Genomic DNA, 17,268 nt, shown 5'->3' with positions numbered 1-17,268 from the left:
AGTTTTAAAAAAAAGACAAGCAAGGACATTATATAATGATAAAAGGATTAGCCCAACAGGAAAATATCACCATCCTAAATTATATGCACCTAACACTGGAGCACCTAAATTTATAAAACAATTGGTACTAGACATAAGAAATGAGATAAACAACAACACGATAATATTGGAGGACTTCAATACTATACTTACAGCACTAGACAGATCATCAAGACAGAAAGTCAACAAAGAAACAGTGGACTTAAACTATAGCCTAGAACAAATAGACTTAACATATATTTACAAAACATTCTTTCCAACAACTACAAAATATACATTCTCTTTTCCAGTGTATGGAACATTCTCCAAGATAGACCATATCATAGGTCACACAACAAGTTTCTATAAATTTAAGAAAATCAAAATTATATCAAGCATTTTCTCAGATCACAGGGGAATAAAATTGGAAATCAACTTCAAAAAGAACCCTCAAAACTATAGAAATACATGGAAAGTAAGTAATCTGCTCTTGAATGAGCTTTGGGTCAACAATGAAATCAGGATAGAAATTTAAAAATTATTTGAAATGAATGATAATAGTTACGCAGCTTACAAAAACCTGTGGGATACAGCAAAAGTGGTGCTAAGACAAAAGTTCATGGTGTTAAATGCCTAAATCAAAAAGTCTGAAAGAGCACAAATGGACAACCCAATGTCACACCTCAAGGAACAAGGGAAACAAGAACAAACTAAACTCAAACGCAGCAGAAGAAAAGAAATAACAAAGATCAGAGCAAAACTCAATGAAACTGGAACAAACAAAAACAATACAAAAGATAAATGAAACAAAAAAGCTGATTCTCTGAAAAGATAAACAAAATTGATAGACTGTTAGTGAGATTAACCAAGAAAAGATCCAAATGAACTCAATCAGAAATGAGACTGGAGATATTACAACTGATACCACGGAAATACGAAAAATTATTGAAGTGTACTATGAACACCTTTTCACACACAAACTAGAATGTATAGAGGATATGGACAAGTTCCTGGAAATATACAAGCCTCCTAGATTAAATCAGGAAGAAATAGAAACCCTGAACAGACCAATAACAAAAAGCAAGATTGAAACTGTAATTTTAAAATTGCCAGCAAAGTAAGTTCAGAACCAGATGGATTCACAGCTGAATTCTATCAGGCATTCAAATAAGAATTGGTACCAATCCTACTGAAACCATTCCAAAAGACAGAAAAAGAAGAAATCCTCATTAAATCATTCTATGAAGCCAGTGTCACCCCAATACCAAAACCAAGAAAGAACACAACCAAAAAAGCTACAGACCAATACCCTGATGAACATAGATTCAAAAATCCTCAGCAAAATACTAGCTACCCAAATCCAACAGCATATTAAAAAGATAATACACCATGATCAAGTCAGTTTTATCATAGGGATGCAGGTATAGTTTAACATACACAAGTCAATAAATGTGATACATCACATAAACAGAATCAAAATAAAAAATCATATGATTATCTCAATAGATGCAGAAAAAACATCTGATAAAATTGAGCATCCCTTTTTTTTTATAAAAACACTCAAAAAACCTGGCATAGAAGAGACATACCTCAAGATAATAAAAGCCATCTATGACATACCCACAGGCAACATTATACTGAATGGGGAAAAATTGAAAACATTCCCCCTGAGAACTGGAACAAGACAAGGATGCCCATTTTCACCACTTCTATTGAACATAGTACTGGAAGTCATAGCCAGTGTAATCAGACAAGAGAAAGAAGTAAAGAGCCTCCAAATTGGAAAAGTGGAAGTCAAAATGTCACTGTTTGCCAATGATATGATCATATGCCTAGAATACCCTAAAGAATAATCCAAAAGCTCCTTGACCTGATAAACGAATTCAGTAAAGTCTCAGGATACAACATCAATGTACACAAATCAGTAGCACTGCTATATACCAACAATGACTAAACTGAGAATCAAATCAAGAAGTCAACCCATTTTACAACAGCTGCAAAAATAATAATAGTAAAATATTTAGAAATATACTTAACCAAGGAGGTGAAAGATATCTACAAGGAAAACTACAAAACACTCCTAAAAAAGATCATAGATGACACAAGCAAATGGCAACATATTCCATGCTTATGGAGGGGTAGAATCAATAATTTGAAAATGACCATACTACCCAAAGTAATCCACAGATTCAATGCAATTGTAATCAAAATACCATCATCATTCTTCACAGAACAAGAAAAAAAGCAATCTAAAATTCATATGGAACCAAAAGAGAGCCCACATGGCTAAAGCAAGACTAAGAAAAAGGAACAAATCTGGAGGCATCACATTTCCCGACATCAAATTATACTACAAAGCTATAAGCTACCAAAACAGCATGGTAATGGTATAAAAGTAGGCATGAAGACCAATGAAAGAGAATAGAAAACCCAGAAATAAGGCCAAATACTTACAGCCTTCTGTAAGTATTGACAAAGCATAAAAAAACATAAAGTGGGGAAAGGACACCCTATTCAATAAATGGTGCTGGGAAAGCTGGTAAGCTACATGTAGAAGAATGAAATTAGATCCTCACCCCTCACCTGATACAAAAATTAACTCAAAATGGATCAAAGACTTAAATCTAAGAACTGAAACTATAAAAATACCAGAAGATAGCATTGGGAAACTTTTCTGGACATTGGCTTAGGCAAAGAATTCATGACTAAGACTCCAAAAGCAAATGCAACTAAAACAAAAATAAACAGATGGGACCTAATTAAACTAAAAATCTTCTGTACAGTGAAATTATCAGCAGAGTAAACAGACAGCCTATAGAGTGGGGGAAAATATTTGCAAACTATGCATCTGACAAAGGACTAATACCCAGAATCTACAAGGAACTCAAACAAATAAGCAAAAACAAAACAAAAAAATCCCATCAAAAAGTGGGCAAAGGGGCAGGCACGGTAACTACGCCTGTAGTCCCACAACTTTGGGAGTCCAAGGAAGGCAGATTACTGGAGGCCAGGATTTTGAGACTAGCCTGGCCAATATGGCAAAACCCTGTCTCTACTAAAAAGAAAACACAAAAATTAGCTGGGCACGGTGGCTTATGCCTGTGGTCCCAGGTATTTGGGAGGCTGAGGCATGAGAATTGCTTGAGCCTGAGAGGTGGAGGTTGCAGTGAGCCGAGATCATGCCACTGTACTTCAGCCTGGGTGACAGAGTGAGACTCTGCTTCAGAAAAAAAAAAAAAAAAAGAAGAAGAAGAAGAAGAGGAGCAGGCAAAGGACATGAATAGGAAATTCTCAAAAGAAGATATAGAAATGGCTAATAATCATATGAAAAACCTGCTTAACATCACTATACTACACTACAAGGCTGCAGTAACCAAAACAGCATGGTATTAGTACCAAAACAGATATATAGACCAATGGAACAGAACAGAGGCCTCAGATGTAATGCCACACATCTACAACCATCTGATCTTTGACAAACCTGACAAAAACAAGTGATGTGGAAAGGATTCCCTATTTAATAAATGGTGTTGGGAAAACTGGCTAGCCATATGCAGAAAAATTAAACGGGACACCTTCCTTACACCTTATACAAAAATTAACTCAAGATGGATTACAGACTTAAATGTAAGACGTAAAACCGTAAAATTCCTAGAAGAAAACCTAGGCAATACCATTCAGGACATAGGCATGGGCAAAGACTTCATGAGTAAAACACCAAAAGAAATGGCAACAAAAGCCAAAATTGACAAATGGGATGTAATTAAACTAAAGAGCTTCTGCAGAGCGAAAAAAACTATCATCATAGTGAACAGGCAACCTACAGAATGGGAAAAAATTTTTGCAATCTATCCATCTGACAAAAGTCTATTATCCAGAATCTACAAGGAACTTAAACAAATTTACAAGAATAAAACAAAGAACCCCATCAAAAAGTGGGTGAAAGATATGAACAGACACTTCTCAAAAGAAGACACTTAAGTGGCCATCAAACATATGAAAAAAGCTCATCATCACTGGTCATTACAGAAATGCAAATCAAAACCAAAATGAGGTACTATCTCATACCAGTTAGAATGGTGATCATTAAAAAGTCTGTAAACAACAGATGCTGATTATGTGGAGAAATAGGAATGTGTTTACACTGTTGGTGGAAGTGTAAATTAGTTCAACCATTGTGGAAGACAGTGTGGTGATTCCTCAAGGATCTAGAACCAGAAATACCGTTTGACCCAGCAATTCCATTACTGGATATATACCCAAAGGATTATAAATCATTGTACTATAAAGACACATGCACACATATGTTTACTGCAACACAGTTCACAATAGCAAAGACTTGGAACCAACCCAAATGCCCATCAATGATAGACTGGATAAAGAAAATGTGGCACTTATACACCATGGAATACTATGCAGCCATTAAAATGGATGAGTTTATGTCCTTTGCAGGGACATGGATGAAGCTGGAAACCACCACTGTCAGCAAACTAACACAGGAACAGAAAACTAAACATTACATGTTCTCACTCATAAGAACACATGGACACAGGGAGGGGAACATCACACACGGGCCTGTCGAGGTGGGGGGCTATGGTAGGGATAGCATTGGGAGAAATACCTAATGTAGATAACGGGTTGATGGGTGCAGTGAACCACCATGGCATGTGTATACCTATGTAACAAACCTGCACGTTCTGCACATGTATCCCAGAACTTAAAGTATAATAATAAAAAAAGAAAGAAAAATTTGATAAATTGGACTTTTAAAAAAAAATTTAAATACTCTTCCAAAGACCCTTTCAAGGTGACAAAAAGGCAAGCCACTGAGTGGGAGAAAATATTTTCAAGCCACATGTCTGCCAAAGTACTCAAATCTAGAATATATAAAGAAGTATTAAAACTCAACAGTGAGAAAACAAATACGGTTTCCCTCAGTGTATATAGAGGATTGGTCCTAGGCCTCTACCTATACCAAAATTTGCACATATCCATACTCAATCTTACAGTCAGCCCTGAGTATACAAAAAGTCAACCCTCCATATATGCAAGTATTACATCCTGCGAATACTGTATTTTTGATCCATATTTTGTTGAAAAAAATCCATGTACAAGTGAATCTATGCAGTTCAAACCCATGTTGTTCAAGGGTCAATGGTAATCCAGTTAGAAAATGAACCAAAGACATGAGCAGACATTTCATAGAAAAGGATATATGGATGGCAAATAAGTATGTGGAAAGGTGTTCCACATCAATGGGCATTAGGGAAATGCAAATTAAGATCACTTTGAAGTATCACTACATATTTATTATGATAGTTAAAGTAGTTGGCCAGGTGGAGGGACTGGATCGCTCATGTTTTGCTGGTGGGCATGTGAAATGATACACTCTGGAACAGTTGGGCAGTTTATTGAAAAGCTAAATGTGCAATTATCATATAACCCAGCAATTGTACTCTTGGATGAAAACTTATGGTTACCCTAAAACTTGTACATGGCTATTCATAGTGGCTTTATTCATAATTACCAAAAATTAGAATCAGTCTAGATGTCCTTTAATAGACATTGTTTGAGATTGCCATTGCATGGTGGTAATAAAGAGTAGACCAACTTTAGTTGGTTTTATTTTTATATTTTAATTTTTTACACACAGCATACCCCCTTATTGTCTTCACCCCAGGGTAGACTGTTGTTACTGCCCTGCACTTGATGCACCACTATTGAAAGATATTAGTGGCACCATCAAAGCCGGCAGTGACATTGCTGTCCCTCCGCTAAAGCAAGGACCAGGCTTCCCTCAGAGAAACTGACTTTACAAATAGTAAATAGAGGCTCTTTCTGAAACCTATCTTCGCAAACATATTTCCCTCTCCTAACAAGGAGTCTTGGCCCTTCTGCCCTTTAGTCAGGGTCTTGGTCCTTGGTATTTCTTGCCACAGGGTGCAATAGACAAAGGCTGCCAAACACCTTGGATGGAGGCAGACATTGTGGCTATGTACCTTGAACCCAAAGGATTAAGCTGCCATCTTGCTGGTGGCAGCCCTCCACCCCAGAGAGAGGAAATGCCACTGGTGCTTTGAGGAAGGCTTTGTGCCTTTGATTTTCCATGTCAAGTCAGCACTTAACTGTTACCCTGGACACATGAGGTGAAAAATCTTTGGTTTATTTTGGCATTAATGTCTCTTGCCCAACAACATGGGTTTCTGTAAATAGAAGTAGGCATGGAGGGAGGAGGGAGTATTAGATAAAAGGGACTCATCCAAGCAAGGCTAGCTGCACTATGCTGATTTCTATTAAATGGCAATGGGAGAGACCCTCTTATCCCTGATTTCAGTTAGTGGTAGTTACTTTCATCTTAATCGAATTAATTACAAATTGGGAAGGCTTCGGTCAGCTTCATAAAATGCTGTTATTTATATTGACATTTTTATGTGGCTTTAGCTAATATATTTTTTAATTTTAGATTCAGGGGCTACATGTGTACATTTGTTATATGAATATATTGCATAATATTGAGGTTTGGGCTTCTAGTGTACCCATCACCCAAATAGTGAACATTGTACCCAATAGGTAATTTTTCAACCCTTATTCCCTTCCCATTCTCCCACTAATGATTATTATTTTAATCTCAGTAACCAGCAATATACCTGGTCACTCATGCATGTGCACACACACAAACCCTATTTGCTGTAGTGGAAACCACTATGGTGAAGGAGATATCCATGGTGGAAGAGTTGGGCAGAGTGGAGAAAGAAGGACCCTATCATTTGTTGACTGCCCACCATGTGCCACATACTCTGGTGACTTTACATGTCTTAGCTCATTTAATCCTCACCACATAATGTGTAAAGTAGATGCTATTATTATTCCTGTGTTACTAATGAGGAAGCCAAGGCTGAGGGAAGTGAGGTGAGATGATCAGATAATGTCACTCTTCTGGTGCTTAAAATTATAAAATTCCCCCTTCCACTAAGGATAAAAGTCCCAACTTGTCCCAGTCTCCAAGCTGTGTTTTAGGCCCTGTCAACCTCCCTAGTTTTATCTAGGCCCCTCTCCCTCTTGCAGTAGGTGCTCCAGCCACACTGCTCTTTACTCAGTTCCTTTAATGTGCCATATTCTTCTTCTGTGGGGCCATTACTCATGCTATTCTTTTTGTCTGGACTGTTCTCCTGTGTGCCCACCTGCACTCACCAGTGAACTCCTATTCATTCTTCAGGTCTCAGCTTAGATTTCACATCCTCAGTTCTCAGGGAAGCCTCCTCTGACTGTCCCCTTTACCCTATAGTGTCCCTCACACTATGTTAGGTCCCTTCGTTGTATCCTTCTATCACGTTCTGCGTCTCCTCCCTACCACTATGATTTTACATACAAGCTTGTGTTCAGGATCGATTTTCTTCATTAGATGAAACTTGTTGTCTATATACTGTCTTGTTCTCTGCTCTATCCCTAGTACCTAGTACAATGCCTGGCACATGATAAGTATTCAATAAATAATTATTGACTGAATATATATTGAAACCCTCTATAATTAATACATAGTAAGTGCTCAATAAATATAGTTAAAATACAGTTGTTAGTATTGTCCAAAAGCAAATAGTTAATCAGAGGCAGAACCAGGATTTATAATCGAAGTCTGAGTCTAAAGTGCATGCTTCTTTTATGATATGACTTTGTCTGCAGAAATAGGTTCTTGGCCCAGCACTGCCCTAACTGGTTGTATGACACTTAGGGTGAGACACTATACTACTCTGAATCTTAGTTTTCCCATCGGTAAAATGGTTATGGGAGTAGGCAAAGTTCAGATTTATCTTCATGTAACCTAGAAAAGGAGGAAAATAGAAGTCTAGATAGATGGGGATATAAGCAAATAAGTAATTAACCAATACAAATCAGTATCTTCCCTCTGCAAGACAGTTGATGAGCTATAACAAGAACCCTTGATGTTTTTATGCCCTTCAGCCTGGTAACCCTGTTCAAAGGCAATATAGAGTAGTGGATGGTATGTAGGCTTCGGTGTTAGAGAGCCCTGGGTTCAAATCCCAACATCCAATTTACTAGCTCTGTGGTACTGGGCAAGTTACCACCCTGAACCTCACTCAATTCCCTTCTCTACAAATGGGATAACACCCAGCTTTTAACCCATTTCTAAGGTTAAAAAAAATACAATAACATGAAAAGATGTTTTCTTAGTATAGAAAGTGAAACTTCTCCCACCATCCTACCCACCTAACAGTTCTTTCTGTAGTTCTGTGCCATTGAAGGCTACCTCTTGAGGCAAGAGGCACAGGCAATGTTGAGAAAAGAGAGACTGAAGACAAGCAGGCTGATGTCAGAAGCCAGAGTCCAGTGTGTGGAGTTGGATCACACGTAGGATAGACTGGGGCAGAGGGGAAGATCAGCTACTGAGGGAGAAGAAAGGAGACTACAAATCTGAGTAAGGGGATAATGGCTAGGCAGATCCTGAGAAGCGTGGTAGGGAACCAGTGGGAAGACAACAACATGCCTTAGAGGGGACCCCTTTCAAACTTTGTAGCCCTTTCCCAGAGGCAGGCTTCAAATGATCTTATTAAAGGCCCTTGAAACTGTGTTTCTTCCAAATCTTTTTCTTATTTAGTCACATGCATGTATGTTTTGAAATTGTAATCTTAGTGTGTACACTTTTTCAGCGAGTATCTTATCTTCAACATTTTCTATGTCACAAGTCTTCAGTGGCTGTCAAAAATCCTAATTTTGCTGAAAGCCCAGAAAGTACATCTCTGTATATTAACTTTTTGCTTCCTTGAATTATCTCCTTAAAATATATTCCCAAGTATAGGATTCCTGAGCCACAGGGTATACAATTGGGATTTAATGACCAAAACCAGGTTTTTGTTCTTCTAAGAAAGAAATTACCCACAATATCCTTTCCCCTTCCTTTTCTGGAACCGATAAACACACCCTCTAGAGTTGTGCTGTCTAATATGACAACCATTAGCCACACACGGCTGTTTAAATTTTAAGTTTGATTAAATAAAATTCAAAACTCAGTTCCTCAGTAGCACTGGCCACATTACAAGTGCTCAGTAGCCACATGTGCATAGTAGCTATTATACTGGACAGCACAGATACAAAACATTTCCATCACTGTAGTAAGTTTATTGGACACTGCTTCCTTAGAGTTTCTCAAGAGATCATTTTTGGTTTCTTGCATGGGAGTTCTTTGTGTTCAGGACTTTCCTGGGCATTTAGAGGCTATTTAGCATCTCTGGCCCATGTCCACTAAATGCCAGTAACACATTTCCTTGAGTCAATCTAACAGCCAAAACACTCCATATTTGCAAATGCCCCATGAGGGAACAAAATTAACTCCATTCGAGACCCACTGAGCTTTTAGAGAAAAACATCTCCTAACTTTTTCTTGAGACAAGGTCTTGCTCTGTCACCTAGGCTGGAGTGCAGTAGTGCAATCATAGCTTAAGCAATCCTCCTGCCTTATCCTCCTGAGTAGTTGAGACTACTGGCATGTACCACCATGCGTGGCTAATTCTTTCTTTCTTTCTTTCTTTTTCTTTTTCTTTTTTTTTGTTTTTTTTTTTTGTTTTTTTGTAGATATAAGGTCTCACTATGTTGCCCACGCTGGTTTCAAACTCCTGGGCTCAAGTGTTCCTCCTGCCTCTGTCTCCCAAATTGCTGAGATTACTGGCATGAGCCACTGCACCTGGCCTTCTTTTGTGAGATGGCCTCAGGTTGGCTCTGCCTGGCGAGGGGGAAGCTTGTAAAGATGGCTTAGAAAAAGAGTCCTGGCTCCATTTCTATTTTCTCCCTTCTTTTGCTGGCCTGTTTCCTGCTTTTTGCAAATTGCAGGAACAAGACCCTGCAGATGGAGAAGATCAAGGCTCGTTTGAAGGCTGAGTTTGAGGCACTTGAGTCAGAGGAAAGGCACCTGAAGGAATACAAGCAGGAGATGGACCTTCTGCTACAGGAGAAGATGGCCCATGTGGAGGAACTCCGACTGATCCACGCTGACATCAATGTGGTACGTGGCTGCCTGGAGCCTATCTCTAAAGCCCTGGAGAAAGAGGTAGTGGTGAATGATAGGGCTTCTCCTTGAGATGTGGCTTTGGCCAAGCTCGGGGAGCAGGCATCAGTGCAGGCTGTGGTAGAGTTGAAGAATTAGTTCTGAGATCCAGCCCTGGCTGTCACTAACTGACCATATATCACTGGACAAGTCCCTTCTCTCTGGGCCTCATTTTCCCTCTCTGCACTGTAAGAGGGACTCAGTACCCTCTAAATGTACTGATTTGATGTGCTGTCTTTCTGGGATTCTGGGAGTTGAGAGCTAGTCTTGGGGAAAAGCAGAGCAGGCAGCTGCCTCTGGAATGTAGTTTAAAGTGCTCCAAGCTTTCAGTCAGACCAAACGAATCATTTCTGCCTGCTACCAAAGTGGGGCTTCCTCATTGGTGTCTCCTTTGGAAACTCTTGGAACATGGAATATGAACTGTCTGCTAAGGTGGTAAGCTCCCCTCTTTTGGAGTTATTCAAGCAGCATCTTAATGGACACTTGTATGAGCTGCTGTACTGATGATTCCTTCACAACAAAGGAGGTTGGCAGTCCTGACCAGTAAGGTCTTTTCAAACCCTTATCGCCGATAACCATGAGGAATATATTTTTTAAATTTACTTTCAAAGGAACTAAGTTTATATTTCTGGGAAACTCATTTCTGTGGCAATACTCATTTTCTGATGATGTCAGACCTAGGATCATAAAGGAAATATGAATGAGGTTTGGACAGTAAGCAACTGGGATTTTCTGTGTTAGAGATCGCAGAATTCTAGATCTCGTAAAGTATTGACAGTTTGGCTGCCAGCTAACCAATGACACAGGGCCAGTTAAATGAGGAAGATATTTGCCAGAAGGGCTTATAAGCCAGTGGATCTCAAACTTGAGCATGCATCAAAGCCACTTTGAGAGCCTAAGACACATATTGTTAGACTCCACCCCCGATTTTCTGACTTTGTATGTCTGAGGTGGAGCCTAAGAATATGCATTTCTGAGTTCCCAGGTGATGCTGATGCTGCTGATCCCTTGGGCACATTTTGAGAATCACTAATCTAGGAAAAAGACTGCTGGCCTGGGAGGCGGAAGCCCTAAGTCTTTGTGCAGGATTTGATGCTAAGAAGTATTTCCCCAGGAAAGTCCCTTTTTCTCTTTGAGCCTCAGTTTTCTGTAAAATGGGAGTAAGGTGGACTAAATGAGCTCTGAAGGACATTCCAGCTCTAAGATACTATATTTAAACAATACCATTTATTTAGCAGTAAATATTCATTTAGCCGCTTTACTGAGTGCTTTATATGAATTCTATCATTACATATTCACCAAGATTGCATGAGTTAAGCAATAGATTATCACCATTATACAGATGAAGAAACTGAGGCTTGACCAGAGTTACATAGAGAGGGCATGGGAGATCGAGGACTTGACTATAGACTGAACAAGTTCTGGAGCTTGTGCTATTATTCACTCAGCTGTAGAGCCTCTCTGAGAACCTTAGGATCTTTTCTCTGTGCCTATTCCACTCTGTGTTCCAGATGGAAAACACTATCAAACAATCTGAGAATGACCTAAACAAGCTGCTAGAGTCTACAAGGAGGCTACATGATGAGTATAAGCCACTGAAAGAACATGTGGATGCCCTGCGCATGACTCTGGGCCTGCAGAGGCTCCCTGACTTGTGTGAAGAAGAGGAGAAGCTTTCCTTGGAGTAAGCTACCTGCCCCCAGTCCCTACAACATACCCTCCCTCTGACCCACATACATACCTACATACCTACACACACACGGGCATGTATACGTACACAAAGCCTAGCCTGAAAGTCAGAGTGCCTAGTTTTAGTCCCAGGCCTTTCAGTGGCTGACTCATTGTGTGATCTTGGGCAAGTCTCTGTGCTAGCTTGTTAAAACAGAAGGAGGATTATTAAACTGGATGAATTACTAGATGAATTAGAACAACTACTAGGTGGCTTTTTAAATTCTTTGTGTGATATTGACAATACAAGACTATGTCTATAACTCTTAAGAGATCATTTCCCAAGTCAGGGTCTAGAAGGGGATATCTAGAAACCTCTAGAAACACAAAAGACTGAGCTTTCCTGGTCTTCAGGAAGTAGCCTGGGACTTCATCTCCTGGCTCAGAGTTAAAAACTAGGCTTGCCTTGCAGAGAGACAGAATTTGACCTGGTAGAGGAAATCATTTCATAAAGGTAGAGCAAGGTGTCTGTGGAGTTTGTGAGCTTCCTATTCTTAGAGATACATCACCAGAGGCCTTAGGACACTTAATAGGAATACTCAAAAGAGCATGAGATAGCAGATAGGACTGAATACCCTTTAAGGACCTTGCTAGCCCTAAGATTTCTTGGTCTTCTTGGCCTATCAGAGCTAAGGACCAAGAGGATTATCCTTCTCATCAGACATTGGGCCTAGTACCCAGGGACAATAGCCTTGTGCTTGGGAAGGTGTGGGGACCTTATAGAATGAGCCACAGCTCAACCCTTGGTTATATGGCATGGAGTCTTTAAGAGGAGCGAGGTTCTTGTTGCTTTCAGAATGATCTAGCCAGTGTCTCTCATCTCCAAAGTTACTTTGAGAAGCAGAAAGCAGAATGGCAGACGGAACCTCAGGAGCCCCCTATCCCTGAGTCCCTGGCCGCTGCAGCCGCTGCCGCCCAACAGCTCCAAGTGGCTAGGAAGCAGGACACTCGGCAGACGGCCACCTTCAGGCAGCAGCCCCCACCTATGAAGGTAAGTGAGCTGGGTAATGGTTGTGGAGGAAGCAAAGTATCCTCCCATGGAAGGGCCGTGGAAGGCTAGTTCTGGGTCTTTGGCCTTATTTATGCTGGGCCTTCTTTTAATAGCCTTTGCTTGTGACACAGTGGAAGGGGTGACATGGGTGTGCTGTGTTGGACCCACAGGTTTTGTTGCCCCATGTTCCCAGAGGTGTTAGAATGCAGGGAGATTTTCAGGCCCTGCTAAAGTGCAATTCTAAAAGTTAGAAATGACTCTTACACAAATATGTAATGAGCATGTATCATAAATGAGGGAACCAACAGGATTATAAAGCTGGTTCCAGGAGCATTTGAGGAACAAATATCTATATAGTCAAGAAAGGAGAGGAAGGCTAAAACAAATTTGCAAAGTTAGATACAAAACTGGTTTACATCCCACAGGACAATAAAACTGTAACCTTTATAGTTACTTTTTCTTCCAAACAGAAGTAATTTGCATCTCTACTGGGCAAAAGCCATTTGCAGCTTATCAATGTAACATCACAGAGCCTGGGTCCTAATCAATTGGTAAATAGTCAAACAAACAGACATTCTTCTAGAGCAGGGGTCATCAAACTGCAGCCTACAGGTCAAATCTAATCTGTTCCCTGTTTTTGTTAAAGTTTTATTGGCCTACATGCATGTCTGTGTTTGCAAGCTATTGCAAACAACATGCATGCAAGCTATTGTCTATCACTTCTTTCATGCAAAACAGAATTGAGTAGTTGCAGCAAAGATCATATGATGTAAAAAGTCTAAAGTATTTGCTATCTTAGCCTTTACAGAAAATGTTTGTTGACCACTATTCTAGAAAATTAAATAGTCTTTAAGTGGGCCTGTTAGACAATGTTTCATTATAATGATGAATAGATGTGTAGTTCTCATTTTGCCTTACCTTCTAGTTTTGTATACTTTTTCTCAACCCCCTTCTCTGAACTGAGTTATGTCCTTCCCTCCCATCTTCTATGGCATCCAAGAATACTTGAGTCTACTCACTGATTATTGCTCCCTTCTGATGGGAAGTCACTTTGCTTTCTGGGCCCCTGGGGAATCAGAAGTCTAAGCTGTTGCCTGGAAGAATCTGAACACTAACTTTCTTTTTCCTGTGTCCCTCACCAGGCCTGCTTGTCATGTCACCAGCAAATTCACCGGAATGCACCTATATGCCCTCTATGCAAGGCCAAGAGTCGGTCCCGGAACCCCAAAAAGCCGAAACGGAAGCAGGATGAATAAGGAAAGGGAGAGCACATGAAGCTTTGCTAATTATAACCCCTCACCTTGACCAGAGTCATTTATGTCCTGATGTGAAACAACCCTTGCCCAACCCCATGAAGTCTCCTATTTAATGTGATGGAAGCACAACCCCTCTCTCACTTTGCTCCTATTTCTTTCTGCTCTTGGGATTTCTGGTTTAGGAAGAGATGTGGTTCAGGTGCTAAACAGTGTGTCTGATGATCCCTTCTCTCCCACTCACATTTCACCCTCTGCCCTTGTTTGGAGCTAAGGGAAGGGCAAAACGCTCAGATATGATTCTCTATCTCTTGTGCCTGAGGCCTGGAGCCTAAAGAGCTGTAGGGTCTGAGGGGCAGGGGAGGCCCATATCTTGTTTCAGGTAAAGGACCCAGTATTTCCCCTCCTTGTACTTTTGCCTTAGGTTCTGAAGGGACAATAGTCTTCACGTTGGATTCTCCAACAGGCTGGGTGCATGTATCCCCCTGCTCCTACCCTCATCTCATCCTTAAGGCCCAGAGGTAGCTTGGACAAGCCCTCCTTTTCATAATCATTTGGGAGGCGTGGCTGTAATTCTTTAGCTTGCTCCACTCCTGTCTCCCAGATATACTAAAATTCTTAGGTACTAGGCTGTGTGTCTTGAGATCTTAAGATCAGTGAACCTTTCCCCAATATCTAGTCTTTGCAAATTCTAGTAGAAGATTTCCACAGTGAAATCAGTGAGCCAGACCAACTCTACATCTCCTGCCTAACCTACTGCCTAAGTCATTAGGGCTGAGGGCTCGGCTGTAGGGGCTTCCTTAGGCTGAGAGGGCCCCCAGGCTGACATCTGTGTTGGCTTTTGTTCAGAACCATTACTCTGGCACATGCTCAATGGTATATTGCAGGGAGGAGAGGAGAAGATTTAGATTTGAGTAAATGCCAATCACTTTACACATGAAGGTGGGTGGGACTTTCCTTCCATTCATCCCTTGCTGTCTTGGATCTGGACTCTTCTGTAGCCTCAGTTCAGGAGAGCTGCTGGCCACTCCTGTCCTGTGGATTGTGCAGGTGGCCTTTCCTCCCAAAAGAAAAGGCATCAGGCTCCCCAAGCCCCACAGCTCTCCTTTCCACCAAAGCCAGGTTTCCTGGTAAGGTCACTCGAAGATAAGGGATGGGGATGGGGGCTGACTGACAAAAAATTTTAGCCCCAGATCTCAGTACCTGGCTGGGGAGGGGGATATTTTTCCTTCCTTAAGTAGTTTTACATTGCCACAGTGTGTATGTGTTCACAATATAAAATGTTCCTCTGCTCTTTGAAAGTAAGAGTGTTGTGTCTGTACAAATCCTTTTAACATGCATTCATTGGAGTAAATTCTGAGTATCTACTGTGTATTGGATAATACAAAAGATGTAATGTCATTTACCTTTCTGGGTAGCTCTTGTTTGCTCTTATTCATTCCACCTTACAAATGAGAAAGCCAGGCACCAAGGATAATAATTTACCTAATTATCACAATAATTTCCATTTATTTAGCACCTAGACTGTGCCAGGTCCCCATGCAATTTGCTTAATATAAATGATTGTATTTGACTTCCAAAATACCTTACAAGCTAAGTATTCTTATCACCATTTAAAAAAATAAAAGGATACTGAACCTCCAAAAACTTAAAAGCTTTTTCAGAGTTAAACAGGTAGTAAGAGGAAATTGCAGGATTTGGAGCCAGCTTTGTCCAACTCCAGAGCTCATTTTTTTCTACTTCTTCTCCATGATCATTTTTAAGAAAACCTTTCTCCTTTTTGGAATGGCTTGATGATGAGAGTGGTTGAAATAACTTTGGGACTGAAATCAAGAACTGGGTGTCAAATGACTGATTCAGGGATATAAAGGCCTTGTTGCCTATAGGGATACAATAGGGAACAACTTTAAATGGATATCCCAGCTTCAGGGCTCCCTTAGAGTAAGCTGAGTTTGCCATTAAGACTGCATCACAGATAAGCATCTCCATCTGTCTAATCCTGCTTCTTTACCTCCCCTTCCCTTCCACAGGTGTTAATCCCAAGGGCTCCCTAAGTAATATCCTGTACACTAATCTGTCTCTGTGCTTGTCAGGGAATTCAACAGCTAAATAAAACCTCTCTGTGCCTCAGTGTCCTCATCTGGAAAATGGGGAAAATATTAGCACTTATTTCATGGGATTGTGAACAATGTGAGGCACATAGTAAGCACTCATAAGTATTAACATCCTTTTATCCACTGTGCCTCTGGGTTTAGGTAGATTGGAACACTAGTCAAAAATTATACTACTCATCTTCCCTGATATCACCCCGGGTTTTGTATAGCTACAGGCCTGCTTTTGAAGTGGCTCAGGCTCACTGTGGGCAAAGGGAGGACACTCACCTGTGCAACTTGGAGTACACCTTAACCTGTATAGGCCTTAGTGAGTCCCTGTAAAGTACAGGAGGCATGGCCATAGCTCTGCATCCTTGACACAGTGGAGGTCAGGTCTGTCAATTATGTTGTAGTGACAGTAACAGGTTTTGAACTCTGAGCACCAACAGCCAGGCGAGCCATTTCCTAGGGATGCTTTTGAAGGGGAAGAGAATAATCATGTGTTGAGCACCTACACCTGCCAGCCACTTGGTGGGGCACTACTATCTCATGTAGTCTTTCTGGTTCATTTATCTATTGCCGTGAAACAAACCACACAAACACTTAATGGCTTAAAACAACCATCATTTATTTGCTCATGACTCTGCAGTTTGAGCAGAACTTGCTGGGAATGGCTAATTTCTGTTCTATGTGGTCTTGCCTCAGACGGTTTGGCTAAGGCTGTAAGATCCAAGATGGCTGCACTCTAATCTGGCACCTCACCTGGGGTGGCTGGAACAGGAGTGGGCTGGATGTCAACTCCAACCTTTGTAGTCTTTTATCCTCCAGGGCCTCTCTCCATTTGGCATTGCACTTCAATAATCAGACTTTTTTACCTGGCAACTGGCATCCAAGAGGGTGAAAACCAAAGCAGACTGACTTACCCTTCTCTTCCTTCTTCTCTGTCTTTCCTAACCCCCTTATGTTAGTTTTTTCATTACATTTTTGTTCCTTCTCTTAATTCTTTATTCTCCCTTAAGCAAGTCTTGGGTTCACCTGCTACACTGCCCTTAGGCAAAAGAAACACAGACTTTTGAGGTAGACAGACTTGAGTCTGACCTGGCTTTGCCCCTTGCTACTTGCTGGGCA

At 40.7% G+C, this 17,268-nt stretch overlaps 1 protein-coding gene across 3 annotated transcripts in view; it reads left to right on the top strand.

The window, feature by feature from the left end:
- The window catches only part of ZC4H2 (zinc finger C4H2-type containing), a 122,275-nt gene extending 106,823 nt beyond the window's left edge, over positions 1-15,452 (top strand). For 2 of the 3 annotated variants that reach the window (XM_003272650.3, XM_003272649.4), the window contains exons 2-5: positions 9,862-10,033; positions 11,587-11,759; positions 12,632-12,794; positions 13,937-15,452. In XM_003272650.3, the coding sequence (XP_003272698.1) occupies positions 9,878-10,033; positions 11,587-11,759; positions 12,632-12,794; positions 13,937-14,050 (606 nt within the window). In that variant the 5' untranslated portion in view covers positions 9,862-9,877 and the 3' untranslated portion in view covers positions 14,051-15,452. The remainder of the gene's footprint in view (positions 1-9,861; positions 10,034-11,586; positions 11,760-12,631; positions 12,795-13,936) is intronic. The other variant, XM_003272653.4, reaches the window with a different exon arrangement.
- The last annotated feature ends 1,816 nt before the right edge of the window (positions 15,453-17,268 follow it).

Source organism: Nomascus leucogenys, chromosome X (genome assembly GCF_006542625.1).
Source record: "Nomascus leucogenys isolate Asia chromosome X, Asia_NLE_v1, whole genome shotgun sequence".
NCBI lineage: Eukaryota > Metazoa > Chordata > Mammalia > Primates > Hylobatidae > Nomascus > Nomascus leucogenys.
The sequence above is the reverse complement of the archived record's forward strand: the minus strand, read 5'-3'. Positions and strand labels throughout refer to the sequence as shown.